The 22,329-nt window shown below is 44.7% G+C and overlaps 1 protein-coding gene across 2 annotated transcripts in view; it reads left to right on the top strand.

The window, feature by feature from the left end:
- USP54 (ubiquitin specific peptidase 54) overlaps positions 1-22,329 on the top strand; it is a 250,748-nt gene that overhangs the window by 99,073 nt on the left and 129,346 nt on the right. For both annotated transcript variants that reach the window (XM_074958441.1, XM_074958442.1), the window contains exon 2: positions 20,834-22,328. In XM_074958441.1, coding sequence (XP_074814542.1) covers positions 22,182-22,328 — 147 coding nt within the window. In that variant the 5' untranslated portion in view covers positions 20,834-22,181. The remainder of the gene's footprint in view (positions 1-20,833; position 22,329) is intronic.

Below are 22,329 nucleotides of genomic sequence, written 5' to 3'. Positions count from 1 at the left end.
CTGGTCGGGAGTCAACTGCTCCCTCAACATAAATATCAGGGAGCTCAGAGTGATACGCTTGGCCTGTCAGGCTTTTTGGTCCTACTTGAAGGGAAAGTTGGTTTTGGAAGCTCTCTGGGGCTGGGACTTCTGTGTGCAGCATGCCATTATCTCATAGCAGCACATCTCCATGCGGTCAGGAATATATTTATCACCTCAACGGAGCCTTCTCGTCTTGCCACGAATGGTCACTCCACCCCAAGGTGGTCAGCGTGATCTTCCGGAAGTGGGGATCTCCCTGAGTGGACTTGTTTGCGACTTATCAAAACAGGAAATGTCACATGTTCTGCTCATTTCGGGGGATCAACGGGCTCCTTGTCAGATGCCTTCTTACTCCCATGGTCGGGAGCTCTAATGTATGCATTCCTACCAGTGCCATTGCTTCAGAGTCCTCGTGAAGATCAAGCAGGACAGGGCCAAAGTGATCCTGATAGCCCTAGCTTGGCCTCACCAGCACTGGTTCAGCTCACTGGTGGACCTCTCGGTGACGGCCCCACTGCAGGTGCCTCTCTGGCCAGATTTCCTATCCCAGAACCACGGCAGTCTCCTGCACCCGAATCTAGCTGCACTGCACCTAATAATTCCTGTGTGGCTGAATGCCAAAGAGCAGGAGTGCTCGGCCCGTGTCCAGCAGATTCTACTGGCGAGCAAAAAGCCTTCCACCCTACCTGCCCAACGGTTCGTGTGCTGGGCCTCGACCCAAGGGGGTAGGCCAGAGCAGGCCTCGCTGCAGTTGATCCTATACTACCTTCTACATCTCAACTTCCAGGGCTTGTCCCTTTCATTGATTAAGGTCCAAATGGCTGCCATATCAGCCTTTCATCCCCCCTTCCAGGGCAGGTTGGTCTTTGCTCATGACGTGACGGTCCAGTTCTTGAAAGATCTGGAGCGATTCTACCCCATGTCAAAGACTCCGTCCCCCTGTGGAACCTGAATCTGGTGATCGCCTGGCTCATGAGACTTTCCTTCAAGCCCTTGGCATCCTGTCCCTTTCTTCTGCTCTACTGGAAGGTGTCATTCCTGGTGGAGATAACATCTGCCTGAAGAGTCTCTGAGATTAGGGCACTTACCTCGGAGCTGCCTTATAAGGTGTTTTTCAAGGACGAGGTCCAGCTGCATCTGCACCCAGCTTTCCTGCCCAAGGTTGTTTTTGCAATTTCACATGAACCAGGACGTATTTTTGCCAGTCTTCTTCCCAAAGCCTCATAAGTCTGAGGAGCAGTGTAGGTTGCACTTACTGAACATCAGGAGAGTGCTGGCCTTCTACATCGAAAGGACAAAACCATTCCGTAAATCAATGTAGCTGTTCGTCACGATGGCGGATAGGATGAAAGTTCACCCGGTGTCCACCCAGAGAATTTCATCATGGATCACCGCCTCCATCTGATTTCGCTATGATTAAGCGAAGGTGTCTCCACCAGTGATTGTAACTGCTCACTTGACTAGGGCGCAAGCCGTCATGGCCCATGTGCCAGTTCCAGATATCTGCTGGGCTGCCACCTAGTCATCCATTCACATGTTCACATCTCACTACACGCTTACTCAAGAAGCCCAAGACGACGCTGGCTTTGGTAGAGCAGTGTTGCAAGCTGCGTGTCCGTGAACTCTGAGCTCACTTCCAGCAGGGCCAGATTAACCTTTTGTGGGCCCGGTGCCAAATATATTTGTGGGCCTCCATGGGGGCAGTGGCACATGGCACGGGGAGATTGGTCCGCAGAGCAAGGGGCATGGTATGACGGGGCAGCCCCGCTCCGCCCAGCCCAGTGCAAGGGCACTATTTACAAACAGGCAGTTGCCAGACGCACAGTGTCCTGCCCAGCCCTGTGCTGCCAGTGTGCCCCTTCCCCTCAGGGGTGGGCCCATGTCATGCCACACAGCCCCCCTGCCCAACACTGGAACACCCCCCTGATCCCGATGGCCACAGACCCCCCCCCGCCGACTCGCTATGCCCAGCACCCCCCTGCCCACAGCCCCACCACAACTGCCCAGCACCCCACGCACAACCCCCACTCCCTAGTGCTCCAACACACACAGATCTTCCCTGCCCCCTCACAGCCCAGCACCCCCCCCCAGCCCCCTCAGAGACCCACTCCCGCATGCCCTGCCTCCCGGCCGCGCTCACTGGCCCTGCTGGGAGGTGACTGTCTGCCGGGCTGAGCCGTCAGCACAGCCAGGGCTGGTCCCGGGGCAGGGAATCGCTCCGGCCTCTCTGGAGTGGTATGATCAGCCAGGCTAGGGCCTACCCTGGCCGGGGTCCCTCAGGACCCACTTGCCTAGAGGGGACCAGCCAAGCCCCCCACACTGCCCCTCCCCAAATGCTGAGACTGGCCATACTTCTGCCCCAGTCGCAGGCGGCTCAGCTCTAGGGAGGCAGGGGGGCCCCACAGCTGGTGGGAAGCAGAGACTGCCCGGAGCTGGAGGTGCACTGGGGCCAGGAGGCAGAGATGCGTGCTCGGCGGGTGGGCCAAGAGGAGCAAGTGATGGGCGGGGCAGAGCCAGCAGGCTGGTGGGGTCCCAGCACAGTGCAAGTGGAGCAGGTCGGGGCCCCTTCTGAGCTTGGGCCTGGCTCCATGGTGCTACTGGCGCCATTGTAAACCCAGCACTAACTTCTAGCGATACTGCTTGTGAATCACCTAGAATGGAATTGACATAAGCAAGCACTCAAAGAAAAAATGGTTACCTACCTTGCGTAACTGTTGTTCTTCGAGATGTGTTGCTCATATCCCTTCCATTATCTGCCCTCCTACTCCTCTGTCAGAGTTGCCGGCAAGAAGGAAATGAGAGGGCGTAGGGCCATAGGCGCCTGATATACTGATGCATAAGCGTGGCACTCCAGAGGGCACCACAGCTGACCTGACAGATACCAGTAAGGCAAAAGTCTCCGACAACTGTGCACATGGGCGCATACACACTTAAAATGGAATGGACATGAGCAACACATCTCAAAGAACAACAGTTACAAAAGGTAGTTAACCGGGTTTTTTAGTGAACATGTTTTAATAAGTTTTTAAACACAAGGAGTTGGGCAGTTGTGAGGGGAAAATCTAGATAAGTGCTTTACGCATTGTTATCGTGTCTTTTTTGGGATAAACTTTTTAGTTCAGATTAGTTCAGAGTCTAACTTTTTTTACTGCCATGTATTTATTCCTTGCCATCTTATTGTGAGGTAAAATAATGTTGAGAGCTATAGCAAAAGCATTGAAGTTAATTGAAAACCAAAGCATAAAAAATAACGAGGAGTCCTTGTGGCACCTTAGAGACTAACAGATTTACTTGGGCATTATGCGCAAATATATTTGTTAGTCTCTAAGATGCCACGAGGACTCCTCCTTGTTTTTGCTGATACAGACTAACCGGCTACCACTCCAAAGCATAAATATTAGTCTAATAAAAATGGGAGTGCTAGAAGATTCTAGGATTAGAATAAAGAGTTGTGGATATGCTACAAGGGTTCTCACAACAAATTTTTTGGTGGCCACAGGGTGCAGCCACCAACTCTTGTTGGTGGCCGCTCTGACAACTTTTCCTAAAATACTTAATTAACTTTATGAAAAACAAATAAGTATGCACACATACATGTCCAAAATCATTGTAATTTATTTATGTTGGGTTTTTTGGCAGACTGAATAATAAAAGTAATGTATGTAAACAGAATAGAAACACAAATAAGGTGCTTTGCATGTTTTGGGGTTTTTTTAGACTTGCTAGCTAATAAGTCTGCTACTGTGAAAAGTGATATTTGTATATTGGTTAATATAACTTTTCACAGCAGACTTACTCAGTCCAGGCAAGCTGGGGGACAAATTAAGCCCTGGATGAGGTGGTAGGTAAGGAGGCGGGGGGGACGGACACCATGGGTGATGGGGGGAGGGGTCTGGAGGAGGCAGCGGGGATTGAGTCTGGGGCTGGAGCCTCGGGTCCTGCTGCATGGCTGGGGGCTGGAGGAGGCAGCAGGGGCCAGAGGCAATGTGGGGAGGGGTGAGCTCAGAGCTGGAGCCCAAAATCCTGTGGCTGGGGACTGAGCCCACTGCCACTTGGCCAGAGCCTGCCACCCACCACCCCAGGGCTGAAGCCCAAAGCCCTAGCCCCACTGCCCCTACAAAGGTGGGAACTCACACTACTTGACTGCTCATACAGTGTTTCTGGCTCCGGAAGGGGGCAGGGGGCAGCCACTGCTGGCTCCCCGAGGGAGGACCTGCTGCTTTCCCCTCCCCACCCAGGAGGCTGTGGCTGCAAGAAAAGTCCCTGGTGGCCAGATTTGAGAAACTCTGTGCTAGGATTTCAGGTCTTAGCCCTTCTTATTCCTATTTACCAGAAAATGCAGCTATTGCTTTCTTTTGCAAAAAATAAACATGACTGTTTTGGACTGTTAACAGACATCTGTATATAGTAACTGTCTGTGGTCCATGAGAGCAATGGGTTATCAAAGGCTGGCTCTTTAAACAATATTTATTAAATATATTGTGTGATATGGATAATGGTATTAAGTGGAGAGTAAATTTTTTTGTGTGTTAAGTTACTTGGAGAACAAATAATGTGGCTTTTGTTCCTGTAGTTATGGACTCATATCTTTCATTGTTTGTTTGTTAAATTACCCGAGAAGGACTTGCTTTATAAATTAATTTCTGTAATCAAAAACTCATTTTCATCGAGAAAACAGCTTTCCACTCTCTGGGTCGTCTTAGTTGAAGATGTATTTGGTAACAGTAAGTTGCAGGGTTTTTTTAGACACTGCAAACTCTGTCTTAGTAAGGTCTGTGTTGTTGCAGAGTTCATGCTGCATTTTAAAGCTGTTTATCAGGAATTTACTTATAAAAGACTTTTTGCAATGGGGTTTAATTTCTCTTCCCATCTGGTGACCAGTGACTAAGAGCCATCTGGCTTCTTTGGACTCTGCAGCCCATAAATTTTATGAAAGCCTGCCCGTGGCTCTATTGTATCTGTATGGGATGAGCAGTATATGTTTTCTGTCTCTGCCTCTCTCTCAAGAGAGGAAGAGGCTATGTAATATTAAGTTTGAATAAAGGACGTAGGTGCATCAGTTGATACTGCTTTGAGGGAAAACTGCAGAAGTGAAAGTGAGGCTACCTTTGTTAATCGCCCAGAGGCATCTACAGGCGAGTGAGTAGAGTCCTGGAATGATTCTCTGTGGTGCTGGGCTTATGTGGAAATTTCCAGCTGCATCACTGTCACTGGACACTCTTATGCAGTTCAAAACCAACCTTTAATATTGGAGAGAGAGATGATTATTTTTTTTCTTTCTTTGTAACTATTACAAATGATGCTCTTTTTCAAAAGAAGAATATGGCTGTGACTGGCAGAAACAAAATGTTTCCCATCAGATAGATGGGAGTTATCGCCTACATCTTGTACTCTGAACGGTTCAGCACTTTCCAGAGGTTTTAAATTTGGCAGAAGAATATAAGAATTATATGTTCCCCCTCACTCCCATGTTTTAAAAGTTAGTGTCTTTTAAAATTCCTCTGTGAGATAGCCCACAAAGGAGAATCATATCTATGTTGCTCTTCCCCTAAGTGCTTCCCCAGAAGTATAGCAGAAGCCAAGTGAAACTGTCAAGAATTGTGTTGGTTACGCCGTAATGGTATGGAAGTTCTGTTGGCTGGAGCAGCACAAGTGCAGTGCAGAGGAGGAAACGGTAGAAACAGGTGAAAATGGAAACAGAGGGGTGTTTCTGCAATGGTTTTAGGGCATTGTATCTTTGTTTGGGACATTTATTCTTCCTCTCTGGACCAGACTGGGGCTTGAAACAGTGTGCAGATGGCACGCTGATTCCTGGGTGGGAGTATTTAAAAAAACTGGACATGCACAAGTCCATGGGGCCGGATGCGTTGCATCCGAGAGTGCTAAAGGAATTGGCGGATGTGATTGCAGAGCCATTGGCCATTATCTTTGAAAACTCCTGGCGATCGGGGGAAGTCCCGGAAGACTGGAAAAAGGCTAATGTAGTGCCAATCTTTAAAAAAGGGAAGGAGGAGGATCCTGGGAACTACAGGCCAGTCAGCCTCACCTCAGTCCCCGGAAAAATCATGGAGCATGTCCTCAAGGAATCAATTCTGAAGCACTTACATGAGAGGAAAGTGATCAGGAACAGTCAGCATGGATTCACCAAGGGCAAGTCATGCCTGACTAATCTAATTGCCTTCTATGATGAGATAACTGGTTCTGTGGATGAAGGGAAAGCAGTGGACGTCTTATTCCTCGACTTTAGCAAAGCTTTTGACACGGTCTCCCACAATATTCTTGTCAGCAAGTTGAAGTATGGGCTGGATGGATGCACTACAAGGTGGGTAAAAAGAAAAGGAGTACTTGTGGCACCTTAGAGACTAGGCAATTTATTTGAGCATCAGCTTTCATGAGCTACAGCTCACTTCATCGGATGCATACTGTGGAAAGTACAGAAGATCTTTTTATACACACAAACCATGAAAAAAATGGGTGTTTACCACTCCAAAAGGTTTTCTCTCTCCCCACCCCACTCTCCTGCTGGTAATAGGTTATCTAAAGTGATCGCTCTCCTTACAATGTGTATGATAATCAAGTTGGGCCATTTCCAGCACAAATCCAGGGTTTAACAAGAACATCTTGGGGGGGGGGGGTAGGAAAAAACAAGGGGAAATAGGTTACCTTGCATAATGACTTAGCCACTCCCAGTCTCTATTCAAGCCTATTTCCCCTTGTCTTTTCCTACCCCCCTTTCCCCCCAAGACGTTCTTGTTAAACCCTGGATTTGTGCTGGAAATGGCCCACCTTGATTATCATACACATTGTAAGGAGAGTGATCACTTTAGATAAGCTATTACCAACAGGAGAGTGGGGGGGGGGGGGGGAGAAAACCTTTTGTAGTGGTAAACACCCATTTTTTCCATGGTTTGTGTGTATAAAAAGATCTTCTGTACTTTCCACAGTATGCATCCGATGAAGTGAGCTGTAGCTCACGAAAGCTTATGCTCAAATAAATTGGTTAGTCTCTAAGGTGCCACAAGTACTCCTTTTCTTTTTGCGAATACAGACTAACACGGCTGTTACTCTGATACAAGGTGGGTAGAAAGTTGGCTAGATTGTCGGGCTCAACGGGTAGTGATCAATGGTTCCATGTCTGGTTGGCAGCTGGTATCTAGCGGAATGCCCGAAGGGTCGGTCCTGGGGCCGGTTTTGTTCAATATCTTCATTAACGATCTGGAGGATGGTGTGGATTGCACCCTCAGCAAGTTTGCGCATGACACTAAACTGGGAGGAGTGGTAGATACGCTGGAGGGTAGGGATAGGATACAGAGGGACCTAGACAAATTGGAGGATTGGGCCAAAAGAAATCTGATGAGGTTCAACAAGGACAAGTGCAGAGTCCTGCACTTAGGACGGAAGAATCCAATGCACCGCTACAGACTAGAGACCGAATGGCTAGGCAGCAGAGAGAAGGACCTAGGGGTGACAGTGGACGAGAAGCTGGATATGAGTCAACAGTGTGCCCTTGTTGCCAAGAAGGCCAATGGCATTTTGGGGTGTATAAGTAGGGGCATTGCCAGCAGATCGAGGGACGTGATCGTTCCCCTCTATTCGACACTGGTGAGGCCTCATCTGGAGTACTGTGTCCAGTTCTGGGCCCCACACTACAAGAAGGATGTGGAGAAACTGGAGAGAGTCCAGCGAAGGGCAACAAAATGATTAGGGGTCTGGAACACATGACTTATGAGGAGAGGCTGAGGGAACTGGGATTGTTTAGTCTACGGAAGAGAAGAATGAGGGGGGATTTGATAGCTGCTTTTAACTACCTGAAAGGTGGATCCAAAGAGGATGGATCTAGACTATTCTCAGTGATAGCAGATGACAGGACAAGGAGTAATGGTCTCAAGTTGCAGTGGGGGAGATTTAGGCTGGATATTAGGAAAAACTTTTTCACTAGGAGGGTGGTGAAACACTGGAATGCATTACCTAGGGAGGTGGTGGAATCCCCTTCCTTAGAAGTTTTTAAGGTCAGGCTTGACAAAGCCCTCACTGGGATGATTTTGTTGGGATTGTCCTGTTCTGGGCAGGGGGTTGGACTAGTTGGCCTCCAGAGGTCCCTTCCAACTCTGTTATTCTATGATTCTATGATAATGTCTAATTGCTTTCTAGTGACCCAATCCCTAGTCTTTTTTAAATAAGGCTTTATGGCTATTGATGCAAAGCCCTGAGATGATATTAAATTTTCAGGTTTGACTACATTGGAGAATTATACACCATAATTGCTGTATTTCATTCCATGTGCTTGCTTGCATTTCAGAGGTGGGTTAAGGGGTGCCCGCCTATCTCTTCCCTACCTCCAAAGGGTGTTTCCAGGTTTGAAAACTGTTTATAAAATACTCTGAGGTCCTTGGACAAAAAGGGCTATAGAAGGGCAAAGGATTATTACTTTTAGAAAACTACTTGCCCTGAAAGGGTAATTACACTACCTGAAAGTAAAACTGGACCTCACCTCAGCAGCTAGTAGACTACTGCAGAAGGGCAGAACCAAAAAGCAACACAAGAGTATTATTGTCCTTTCAGTGCAATTGGGGATTTTCAGGGCTGTTTCCGTCTTTGGATGAGAAATTAATTATATGAGTCCAATATATTTTTGATGTAATCTTGTTTGTTCACACAAAATGTACACTAAGTGCTGTTTTCCTGTAGAAACAAACAGCAGGCATTTTTCTTGCTTAGAAATCCCTGTGTGGTACTCCACCAAACAGCTCTATCTCTTTGTTTCCTTCCTGGATCATGCTCACAATCAGAACTCCTTCTGCTGGCGGGCTTGCATTCTCCAAAACACAGCCTGCAACCAGTGTCATACTCCCCGGCATACCTATGTTAATCTACCTTATTTAGCTCTGCCCTTGTCATGTGGCCTCGTGCCTGGAGCAGTAGCCCCCATTATTCTGCAGCCATATTTACTCCATAAAGGGGCTTAATTGCTCCTGTTATGGATCCTGAAAGAGAGTGTTTGGCACACTTCTGGACTTCAATGAGCTCTGTGACTTGTCTTTGGATTCAAGATCTCCTTGATGACAGCCTTTAGCACCTTTCAGCATAACAGTCAGGGCTGTCCTTAGGATTTATGGGGCCCTATGCAGTATTATTAAACTGGTGCCCCTATGCCCGATGGCAGCCTGGGCTCCTATGTGTATTTTACATAAGAGTGGTCTTTTGAAGGATTTATTTAAAAAACTGTATGTCTGAAGATCCAAGCATTTGAGGCTAAAGATGAATACTCAGATTGTGCATCTAAAAATCTATGCAAGGATTTTTTTGGAGATGTGATTTTATAATCTTCAGCAACACACTGACATATTTTTAAAGCAAATTTTAAACTAAGGTCCTCCAGACTAACATGTTCTGAGTAAATATTACAGTAATACACAACTGGCTTTGTCAGTAAATTCAGAAACTGAATATACCTGGGGGTTGTCAAATGCCTGTTAAATGGCTTCATTACCACTTGAATGGCTCTTTAACAGTTTCAGTGTTGTGCTAATAGGTCTGGAAGGCTTTTTCACTTTTAAGGACTAGATCCCCTTTCTGGAGGAAGACTCTCACCAGGCTACAGCAGCCAGCTGTGGTGGGAGCCTGCAGGAAGGGTCAGAACAAGGATAGGAAGAGGTGGAAGGGTGGACACTAAGACCCAGGGGTGTCCCAAATTTTCACCCTCCTATGCTGCTTATGCCTAAGGATGGCCCTGATAACAGTATTGAAAAATTCACTTCTCTGTAAGTGGAGTTTTCTGGGGTGAGTGAGGGAACCTTTGGCATTAACTTATGCAGACTCTGAGTTTGCTTTATTTTTTTTAAAGGGAGAAATATTGCAGCTCTGAAGATGGCAAAGAAAACTTTACAAAGGTATAAAACCAAGGAATCCTGATGGCTTGGCTACATGGGGAAATTGACCAGTATATACCTATTCCAGAATCCTGTGTGGACACTCTAATAAAAGTGACTTTGTTCCAGAATAGTGTGTCCATATGAGGGCATTGTTCTAGTATAATTTAGCTATACTGGTCAATTTCCCCATGTTGACGGGGCCTTAGCCTGCAACTAGACCATTTTTTGTGTTACTGCAGCTTCTTATATCTTTGCCAAAGAGGACAGAGTGAATTTAACAAGACTGATAGAATCCTGCAGGCAACAGTGAAACTGTCAAGAATCATGTTGTCAGGGTTCCTTCCCCACTCTGAACTCTAGGGTACAGCTGGGGGGAGCCGCATGAAAGACCCCCTAAGCTTATTCTTACCAGCTTAGGTTAAAACTTCCCCAAGGTGCAAACTTTGCCTTGTCCTTGAACAGTATGCTGCCACCACCAAGCGTTTTAAACAAAGAACAGGGAAAGAGACCGCTGGGAGACGTCTTCTCCCCAAAATATCCCCCCAAGCCCTACACACCCCCTTTCCTGGGGAGGCTTGAGAATAATATCCTAACCAATTGGTTACAAAATCATCAAAGACCCAAACCCCTGGATCTTGGAACAATGGAAAAATCAGCCAGGTTCTTAAAAGAAGGATTTTATTTAAAAGAAAAAAAAAAAAGGTAAAAATCATCTCTGTAAAATCAGGATGGAAAATACTTTACAGGGTATTCAGATTCAAAACACAGAGGATCCCCCTCTGGGCAAAACCTTAAAGTTACATAAAACAGGAATAAACCTCCCTCTTAACGCAGGGAAAATTTACATGAAACAAAAGATAAACTAATCCGCCTTGCCTGGCTTACCTATACTGGTTGCAATATTGGAGACTTGGATTAGGATGGGTTGGAGAAGATGGATTTCTGTCTGGCCTCTCTCAGTCCCAAGAGAAAAACAACCACTATAAACAAAGAGCACAAAACAAAAGCCTTCTCTCTTTCTTCCCCCCCTCCTCCCCGGTTTTGAAAGTATCTTGTCCCCTTATTGGTCCTTTGGGTCAGGTGCCAGCCAGGTTAGCTGAGCTTCTTAACCCTTTACAGGTAACAACAGGGTGTTGCCTCTGGCCAGGAGGGATTTTATAGCACTGTATACAGAAAGGTGGTTACCCTTCCCTTTATATTTATGACACATGTCTATTTCATTCTACTGGTTGGCATAATCATAGGCAGCAGCAAAGGCAGGCACTGGAATTACTTGCTGTGGAGGAAGATCCAATAAATGGGGGTTGGGGAAGGGAATGAGCAGCTGAGACCTTTTCTTCCACCTCCTCCCCATCATAGTGGTCAGGACATTGGGGAGGGGTAAAATAGCAGAAAACCTTTCTTCCTGCCCTGTTCCCCTTGCAGCAGCCAGCAGGCACTAGGCTTGTCTACACTGTGTTGCAGTACATACTACGGAGGTGTTAATTGCTGAGTGCACCAAAGTGTTGTTTGCTAACTGCCCCTGGCCTTGTGACTGCTGCTGGTGCAAACTTAAAAATTTGCACTAACATGGTCCAAATGACTCCCATAGTCCACCCTGCAGCGCAGTGTAGACATAGCTTAGGGGTGTGGGGGAAGGGAAAGAAAAGGGGGAATGACAGAAAGCATTAGCTAGCTATACTCTAGAGCAGTGATATCGGACTTCAGTGGTTCAGGAGCCAAATTAGTGATCAACATTACCCAAAAGAGCCACAGTAGCGTGAATCCATTGTTTCATTTACTGTAGTACTATTCATATGTAAAAGTAGGACGGGGAATTATTTAGGGTTTTTATATTTTATAAAAACCCTATATATATAAAATTCTCACAGCAAATAAGTACAGGGTGATAATTTAATTGGTTAATAACATAGTAAAAGCATTCTGATCGGTTAATAATTAAATCACAGTGTTTTAATATCATGTGCTGCAAAGAGCTTCAGGAGACACATTAAAGAGCCACTTGAGAGCCACAGTCTGAATATTGCTGCTCTGGAGTCTGTGTTATGAGAGTGGCGGGAATAGTGTGAATTTGATACCTTCCTAGCTAAAGGCTGATCCACAAGATGGAGCCCCCAAGGCAGGGTCTCGAGACAGTAGTCTGGTAGAAATCCTACTGCCATTCCTTTTTGCAGTAGCTGATGGCAGGGGAACTGGTCTTCCCTCCAGAATGTTGCCTCTGTCCCTCCCTGGTGAAAACCACCCTGATCATGTCTTCCATGTCTCCCTTTTGGCTGGTAGGCAATTAGTAAATTTTTCAATACGTGTATATTTAGCATCCCTTGAAGGTACCTCTTATTTTGAAATAAATGATGCCCTATACAGTTAATGAGGTAGAAGGCTGAAGAGCACATCCAAATGGCCTTTGGGATATCTGAGACACAAGCTAGGTGAGGTAATATCTTTATTGAACTGTATTTTAAAGAATCTTTATTGAGGTTACAGGGACAAACCATCCCGATGTGTAGAAAGAATAATAAATATGGCAGGCGACCAGCTTGGCTTAACAGTGAAATCCTTGCTGATCTTAAACACAAAAAAGAAGCTTACAAGAAGTGGAAGATTGGACAAATGACCAGGGAAGAGTATAAAAATATTGCTCAGGCATGCAGGAGTGAAATCAGGAAGGCCAAATCACAGCTGGAGTTGCAGCTAGCAAGAGATGTTAAGAGTAACAAGAAGGGTTTCTTCAGGTGTGTTAGCAACAAGAAGAAAGTCAAGGAAAGTGTGGGCCCCTTACTGAATGAGGGAGGCAACCTAGTGACAGAGGATGTGGAAAAAGCTAATGTACTCAGTGCTTTTTTTGCCTCTGTCTTCACGAACAATGTCAGCTCCCAGACTACTGCACTGGGCAGCACAGCATGGGGAGGAGGTGACCAGCCCTCTGTGGAGAAAGAAGTGGTTTGGGACTATTTAGAAAAGCTGGACGAGCACAAGTCCATGGGGCCGGATGCGCTGCATCCGAGAGTGCTAAAGTAGTTGGCGGATGTGATTGCAGAGCCATTGTCCATTATCTTTGAAAACTCATGGCGATCGGGGGAAGTCCCGGACGACTAGAAAAAGGCTAATGTAGTGCCCATCTTTAAAAAAGGGAAGGAGGAGGATCCTGGGAACTACAGGCCAGTCAGCCTCACCTCAGTCCCTGGAAAAATCATGGAGCAGGTCCTCAAGGAATCAATTCTGAAGCACTTAGAGGAGAGGAAAGTGATCAGGAACAGTCAGCATGGATTCACCAAGGGCAAGTCATGCCTGACTAATCTAATTGCCTTCTATGACGAGATAACTGGCTCTGTGGATGAGGGGAAAAGCGGTGGACGTGTTGTTCCTTGACTTTAGCAAAGCTTTTGACATGGTCTCCCACAGTATTCTTGCCAGCAAGTTAAAGAAGTATGGGCTGGATGAATGGACTATAAGGTGGATAGAAAGTTGGCTAGATTGTCGGGCTCAACGGGTAGTGATTAATGGCTCCATGTCTAGTTGGCAGCCGGTATCAAGTGGAGTGCCCCAAGGGTCGGTCCTGGGGCCGGTTTTGTTCAATATCTTCATAAATGATCTGGAGGATGGTGTGGATTGCACCCTCAGCAAGTTTGCAGATGACACTAAACTGGGAGGAGTGGTAGATACGCTGGAGGGTAGGGATAGGATACAGAGGGCCCTAGACAAATTAGAGGATTGGGCCAAAAGAAATCTGATGAGGTTCAACAAGGACAAGTGCAGAGTCCTGGACTTAGGACGGAAGAATCCCATGCACCGCTACAGACTAGGGACCGAATGGCTCGGCAGCAGTTCTGCAGAAAAGGACCTAGGGGTTACAGTGGACGAGAAGCTGGATATGAGTCAACAGTGTGCCCTTGTTGCCAAGAAGACCAATGGCATTTTGGGGTGTATATGTAGGGGCATTGCCACCAGATTGAGGGACGTGATCGTTCCCCTCTTTTCAGCATTGGTGAGGCCTCATCTGGAGCACTGTCCACTTTTGGGCCCCACACTACAAGAAGGATGTGGAAAAATTGGAAAGAGTCCAGCGGAGGGCAGCAAAAATGATTAGGGGACTGGAACACATGACTTATGAGAAGAGGCTGAGGGACTTGGGATTGTTTAGTCTGCGGAAGAGAGGAGTGAGGGGGGATTTGATAGCTGCTTTCAGCTACCTGAAAGGGGGTTCCAAAGAGGATGGATCGGATGACAGAACAAGGAGTAATGGTCTCAAGTTGCAGTGGGGGAGGTTTAGGTTGGATATTAGGAAAAACTTTTTCACTAGGAGGGTGGTGAAACACTGGAATGCGTTACCTAGGGAGGTGGTGGAATCTCCTTCCTTTAGAAGTTTTTAAGGTCAGGCTTGACAAAGTCCTGGCTGGGATGATTTAGTTGGGGATTGGTCCTGCTTTGAGCAGGGGGTTGGACTAGATGACCTCCTGAGGTCCCTTCCAACCCTGATATTCTATGATTCTATGAACTTCAGTCGGTGAAAGAGACAAGGTTTTGAGCTACACGGAGCTCTTCTTCAGGTCTGGGAAAGATAGAGTATCACAGCTCATACAAGATGGAACAGATTGTTTAGCAGAGGAGTGGGCAAACTATGGCCTGGGTTCCGTATCCGGCCCTCCAGACGTTTTAATCCAGCCCTCGAGCTCCTGCTGGGGAGCGGGGTCCGGGGCTTGCCCTGCTCCGGCACTCCAGCCAGGTAGTGGGGTCAGGGGCTTGCCCCACTCTGTGAGGCTCCCGGAAGCAGCAGCATGTCCCCCCTCCAGCTCCTACGTGTAGGGGCAGCCAGGGGTCTTCGCACGCTGCCCCCGCCCCAAGTGCCTGCAGACAGGGCCTCCGCGTAGGAGCCAGAGGAGGGATATGCTGCTGCTTTTGGGAGCTTCTTGAGGTAAGCGCCGCCCAGAGCCTGTACCCCAACCCCCTCCCGCACCCCAGCCCCCTGCCCTGATCCCCCTCCCACCCTCCAAACCCCTTGATCCCAGCCTGGAGCACTCTCCTGCACCCCAACCCCTCATCCCCAGCCCCACCCCAGAGCCTGTACCCCCAGCCAGAGCCCTCACCCCCCCCCATGCACCCCAACCCTCTGCCCCAGCCCGGAGACCCCTCCTCCCCCTTAACTCTTCATTTCTGGCCAGACCCCAGAGCCTGCACTCCCAGCTGGAGCACGCATTCCAACCCCGTATTTCGTGTGCATTCATGGCCTGCCATACAATTTCCATACCCAGATGTGGCCCTCGTGCCAAAAATTTGGCCCACCCTGATTTAGCATAAGTAGTTAACACATTATAAGCAACCATGCAAGCTGAAGTGGCCTGTTAATATCTTTGTAATAGGACAAAAAAGGGGGATTAGTGGGTTACAGATTGTTGTAATAAGCCATAAATCTAATGTCTTTATTAAAACAATGATTTTTAGTGTCTAGCAAAGAATTTAAACTCCCCGGCTTATCTTTTGAAGGTGTTGTGCAGGTTTCCTTTGAAGATGAGGACTGAGAGGTCAGATATGGAGTGATCATATTCTGAAAAGTGTTCGCCCATGGGTGGTCTTGTTTTTTATCATTTTTTTGTGTAAGTTCATTTGATAGCGTAGTGATTGTCTGGTTTCACCCACGTAGTTGTTGGGGCATTTAGTGCACTGCATGAGGTACACCACATGTTATGATAGCATGTGTAAGTTCCATGGATCTTGAAAGATGTGGGGGGTATTGATCATCATAGCAGGAGAGAGATATCTTCAGGTTTTGCATCTGTTGTTATGGCTGGGTCTGGTACTGCTTTGAGTTGGTGAGTTCTGGTCTGTGGGGAATTTGCTTTTGGTGATGAGGTTGTGTTGTTGTTTGAAGGCCAGAAGAGGAGGGTTGGGAAAGATTTCTTTCAGGAAGTGGTCCCTGTCAAGTATGGGATGGAATTGTTTGATACCCCATATGAATTGTTGTATGGGGTGGTAAGTGACAACTAGGGATGTGCAGTCAAAGAGTTTTTCATTTTCTGTATTGAAGCAGGTTCTCTCAGGACATTTGGGTGGCCCATTCCATGATGCAATCTACTTATTTGGTGGAGGTGGTTTTAAGTGTCTTAAGGTGTGTATCCCAGACTTGCTCCTTGAGCATATTCTGTGCTATGTAAGTGCCTGTCTCTGGATAAGATTTTTTGGTGTGTTTGGGGTGATTACTCAATTTGTGAAGGTAAGAGTGATGATCCATCAGTTTCTTGTACATAATTGTCTGTATGGTTCCATTGCTGAAGCTGATCATGGTGTCCAGGAAGTTGATGCTAGTGTGGGAGTGCTCTAGAGAAAGTTTAATGAATGGGTGGTGGCGGCTGAAATTGTGGTAGACATATGAGAGAGTTTAGGTCATCTGTCCAGAGGATTAAAATATCATCGATGTATCTCAGGTATATCATTGGTTTAGTGGTACATTATCTGAATCGCAAATGAAGATCCTGTTCCTCTCTCACCCCACAATCAAATAAAAGTGCTTTACGTTTTAATTAAAATTTAACATCTCCTTCAATTTAGTTACACTGAAATAACCTGTTGCTCTGAAGCCACCTCCTCTATTGTTATGGTGGGATTCCATTCCTAAATGTACGTAGTTAAGGGTGTTCATGCAATCTGATTTCCTGACTGGATAAACATCTGTAAGTGCTTTATCACTGAAAGGAGGACTTTCCCACTTGAATGAACTCAGAAGTGAATTTTCACTAAAATGGATTTCCTTTGACATTTCTTTGTTCATTTTACTGTTATGAAAGACATTAAATAAGGGCTTCCTCTCTCATAATTTTTTTTCTGCTTTTCAGTGAAATCATTCATGATCATTGTTATCGCATTGCAAAATCAAGTGGTGGTCGGATATGGGTTAAAAGGGCACAAAAACACACTTTTAAATGGGGAAAGAAGAAGATTTACTGACTGCGAACACATGCAAAGTAACCAAACTTAAGTTTTTGTCTGTTTCTGTTATGAAACTTGGAGGTCCTTTAAATAACCGCAGCTCTCACCTCATTATTTACTAATGTCATCACAAACTTCAGTGGTTTTAGCCATGTGTAGTGATAAGATTGAAGCATCCATCTTGCTAACTTGGCTGTTGTAATTAAGCCCAGGGCCAGGGCTTTTTCTTCAAGCAGTGGCAAGGAACTTGTGGTATACTGTGTGGAGAGATTTGTGACATGACTGAGCTTAATACAGCAAGCCCAGGGATCAAGACCCTAGACAGGGAGACACCACCATTTCCAATCTTGAGGAGGATGTCAGTAATATGTTCATCATCAGAGGGGGGATAAAACCCCAAGTCAGTATTTAAGTTTAGTTCTGTTAGTATCAATGGCTGATTTACCAAGTGGATGTGAACAAAGAGCAACTTAAATTTTTCTGCGACAAATGTCTTTAAGAGCACTCTATGCTCTCTCGTTCTCTCTTGCTCTCAGCATGGCTGTCCACATGTCACGTTTCTTCAGGCCAGAAGAATGTGCTGAAATTGTTCTGTGGATGAACTGCCAGAGGTACTATACGAGTAGTGTCCCTGGTATTCTCTTGCATATTGAGCATGGCTCTGTGATTCAGAGTACATGTTCCCCAAGTAGAGAATTTGACAGATAACACAGAGATTAAATCTATTATGGGGGACCTCTAGAGCCATTCTGGATTTCCATTTGTCATGTTTTTTGTAGAATCATAGGACTGGAAGGGACCTTGAGAGGTCATCTAGTCCAGTCGCCTGCACTCATGGCAGGACTAAGTATTATCTAGACCATTCCCGACAGGTGTTTGTCTAACCTGCTCTTAAAAATCTCCAGTGATGGAGAGTCCATAATCTCCCTAGGCAATTTATCTCAGTATTGTTTCCCATTCGTATCTGTGACCTTTTTCTAATAACAGTTGCTGGATTAATTGGCCTTTGATTGTCAGAAGTTCTGTGTGGGCCACTTGTAGCTTATTCCAGTCACTACTAAAACAGTAAACAAAATGCACATATTTTAAAACTTTTATAGGCTTCCTTCATAAATTTGGTGTCTACTGTAACATGTTGGGTAACATAGCTGATGCCCTTGCTACATTCTTGGCGATCTTTGAGTCAGACCTGGCACTTTTCTAGTTTGATCCTATCTGTGTAGTAATGGTTTTGCTAGCAAAAAGTCAACTCTAGATTTTCTCTGTGAGAGCAGCTCTGATAATGCTTATCTTTTTGATTTCAAACTCTGTTTGCTGGAGTCCTGCCAATATGTCACTAGCCCATAGAGTAGAATGCAGCTTCTGAATCTATCATCTGATTTTTGATTGTGCTTGGATATTTTAAAATGATGAGAGAAGCATGAAGCTGGAATTGTTGAGAACCTGTAGCATTGAAATGCTGCAAAGCTCTGGAAATCCTATTAGCAATACAGTCATGGGGTAGTCTATTACATTGTTAGAAAGCTGTTGCATTTTGTATTTTCTTGATATGGGTGTAGAATCTTACTGCTTTTTTAAGGGAAGTAATATATGGAAATGTTTTTTCTTGCTGAAAATGAATGGCATGTTTTCAGAGATTTATAATAAATGTATATGTTCTCTGGGGCCTCTGCCTTATATCAGAATGTTGCCTTGACTTAACTTCAGCAAAGAAAACTGCTATGGCTGGGACTGTTTACAAGATGGCACTCTGTTTAGGAGAAGAAAAAACAAACTCTGTGGAACACCTGAATCTGTTAAAAGGGACACTGCTAACATCCTTCCTTTCCTTTTCCAGAGTGTTGTGGTTAATGGGTTAGTGTGTGTATGTAGATATATATGTTGGGATTGGAACTTTTGCTGATGGTTCTGCAATGGGTGAATTGCTATCAAAAATGGTGGAAGCAATGGCTCTACCCTGGTGCGTGGTGGGGTTGGGGGTTTTTTTGGAATTACAGTGAAATTTTAAATAAATCCTTTTTTCTTTAGTGTGAAAGCAATGAGCAGAGGAGGTAGGTGAATGGGAACCTGTAAATAGGGTGACCAGATGTCCCGATTTTACAGGGAGAGTCCCGATTTTGGGGTCTTTTTTTTTATAGGCTCCTATTATCCCCCACCCCGTCCCCGTTTTTCACATTTGCTCTCTGGTCAACCTACCTGTAAATGAGACTAGTGAGTGTTGTCTCAAACCTTTGGAAAGTTAAATTTAGGTAGAATTCCATTCTGAAGACATTGGAATTACAAAATTTAAAGTGTGGCTATGTTTTGCAAAGTGGCAATGTAAGATGGTGATATTTTTCTCAACAGATCTTTTCCTTGTGTACATTCACAGACATAGCTGTTTAATGATAAAAATAAGTCTTTATTGCTTTCTTATTCCTGTTAACTCTGTACAGTCAACATAGTTAAGAGAGATCAAACTGAGTTTATTCCATCTCGTGCAACAGTAATAGAATGGAATGTAAATAAAGCAATTGGCTAAACCTGTACAAATCTTATGAGGGCAATGGGCATTCAAAAGTGTTGCTAAGACCTTACTTGGTGTGCGGAATCTTTATATCTTATGGAGACATGCAAAATGGGAAGAGCCCAGCTTGACTTTCTGATCCCAGGATGAGTTTACAGTGTTAGCAGCTTGCAAAATGCCCTTATGGAATAGCTGAGCCCATTTGATCTGGAAACAACTGATGTACAATAAATTTGGAACATCACAGTGACTGTTTTGTAGCAATCCTACTTTAATAACCCTGCTTTAAGATGAAAACAAAAGTCCAATAAATATTTCTTAGGTGTTTGCTCACTGAATTTGTTGGCACTATGCCCTTCTGGATTTCGCCCTTCAGACTTTCAAACTCCTAATTGCAGGTATCGTGGGAAAGAGTGGGGAGGGTTGCCTTTCTTCATTTTCTTTTGTGAGAATTACATCATCGCTATTCTGCATGAGTTGAGTCATTCCAAATAGGACTCTGGTCTTCGTTGATGCTCAAGCCTGGCCAGTATATCTATCACAAGCAGGGATGGTTTACAAAGATCCATAAATGAATGCTGGAAACTGAACTATCCCAAGTGATTTTGGCTGGTAGTTCATTAAGGCCTTGAGCAAAGAGAGGAGTTGATATTTGAAGTTGCTTTGAAATGATTCCTATACACCTTTCAGCATTTAGGAATGCTGCACAACCGGCTTGATGTTGCTCTGTGTGTTAAACTCTCAGGAGTAGGATTTAATGGTTAGAGCATGGGACTGTAAACCAGGACTACTCTCCTGTAAAACAGAGAGATTTACCTACTTCACAGGGGTAGGCAAATATTTGTATTATACATATTTGTAGAGCACTATTAGATCCTCAGATAAGTCTAATAGAAGTGCAAAAAAATTACTCTTAGAAAGGAATGGGTGTGTGAGGCTCATACAGAGATTGCTTCTTTAGGTATTTGTGAAATTCTAGCTATGTTTTGATGGTAAAAAAGAGGTTTATAGTTAAGGGCATTCTCAATTATCTAAGAAGTAAAAATAACCACCATCAATTTTTTCCCCTAATATATGGAGTCTGCTTCTCTTTGTATAGTACAGTGTTGCTGTACTCTTGAATCAGATCATGTGTTATAATGCCATTTGGCTTACATTTAGCTAGTTCTTGATGGTATTGATTTATAGGTTATGTGGGAGAATACTACAGAAACCCCTGTAATGTCAGTAGAAAAACTAATTAGCTAACTACTTTCACAGTATGGCTGTGACATAAATACAGGTGGACTTATTACATTAGAACTTAGTGTGCAAAAGGTTTTTCTCATAAATCCTTGAAATAGTATTCCTGAAGGACCATGCCCATTATTCATGCCATGTGGGTAAGAATAGAATTTCTCAGAGATGAGAATTGTTTTCCACATTTCCTCATGTATTAGGACTAAATGATTGTTTAAATTCACTCATGAAAAGTGCATCTTCCTCTTAATGGTTCTTTTGTTTCTATTTGTAGGCTCTCAGTGTCATTTGGAAGATGGCTTCCGCCATATCTGGATTAAATTCCTTGTCCTGCAGATGACTAGCATCTTCTCTAAATAAGAAAGTGGGAGAATATTCTGCTCTGACAAAGGCATTCTGAACAGTAACTCCACGAGGAAATGCAGCTACGTTTCCATGCCCTCTTGCCCAGGTTTAGCACTGCTGCAAAGCCCCAAATCCAGATGAGACAATCCCCTCTTCCAAAGTGTAAACATGATTTTATAATACTATAAATATGCATATATAAATATAGTTTGTATTTTTTCAAGATCTTTGTTAGAAACTGGCTAATTTGACACTTCAAGGAGTATGTGCTGAGAATGATGTGCTGTAGCCTATTCATATAAAATTGTATGTAGCTTTAAAAAATATTAAAATTAACTTCACCCTTACAGCATATTTCATCCATGTTTCCCCACGACACATGCCCACAGGTTCCTCTGCTTCTTGTTCTTAATTTCATCTTGGGGATGTGCTTTTGTATTTTTTGTTTTGTTTCAAAAGGTTCTGCATATAGTGGGAGGTGAGGCAACACTGGTCTTGGCAGAACACCACAAAACCAAGAGAGTAATTACATGACGCAAGCCTTTGATTATTTTTTTCTCTGTAAAACTTTCTGGCACGGCTGGGCATTCCAGTTGCAAAAGAAGGAACAGGAGAAGAAACTTCTAAAGATCTGCGTGGAGAGTTAGAAGAACTTTTCTGTTAAAGTTTTACTACCTAAAATAAAAGCACTTCCCAGTGCAATTCTGGAATCTTTTTGATCCCTCTCAGAACTGAAGTTATCTTTTCACCACTCCCATTAGAAGCAAGGCTTTATTTTGTTTTTGGCGGGCTTGCCTTTTTACTAGTTGTGTTGCTCTATGTTCTGTGGGAGGATTATAAAAGTATTAACAGAAGTCTTACATTTTGCTTGTCCTGGACCCTGCTGGACTTCAGCAATTACACTGTCTTCTAGAGAGTTCTATTGAAGTGACAGCCTGTTCAGAAGAAGGATGTAACAGCAAAGCAGTTGCACTTGAAAGACCATGGATTCCTTCGTTTTGCTTGCTTCTGTTCTGTTGCCTACAAAGCATCATCATCCCTATATCATCAGCTGATGAATGATAGCATCCTGCGCTGGATTTAAAATAAATATATATAGCTAACTAATGAGTTCCATGTGTACACATTGAAGAAGAAATTTTGTTTAAACTGTATTTTAAGAGGACTGGATTGTACTCCTCAATTTTCACTTTGGGTAAAGGATCTTGTCCAGTGAAGACTTTCAGTCCAGCAGAGATACAAAAGCCTTCTTCATATTATAGAACTAAATGTGAAAGATGTCTTTGAAAAGGACTTATTTTTCTGTGGGACGGGGTGGCGTGCAGGGGATGTTTACTCCACGTAATACAACTTCCATAGCACCCAGTAAGGGCCTCAGCAATGAACCGGGACAGAATAGCTGCTTCTTGAATAGTGCTTTACAGG

The sequence above is a fragment of the Natator depressus genome, chromosome 7, assembly GCF_965152275.1.
Source record: "Natator depressus isolate rNatDep1 chromosome 7, rNatDep2.hap1, whole genome shotgun sequence".
NCBI lineage: Eukaryota > Metazoa > Chordata > Testudines > Cheloniidae > Natator > Natator depressus.
This window is presented reverse-complemented; position numbering and strand designations above follow the sequence as displayed.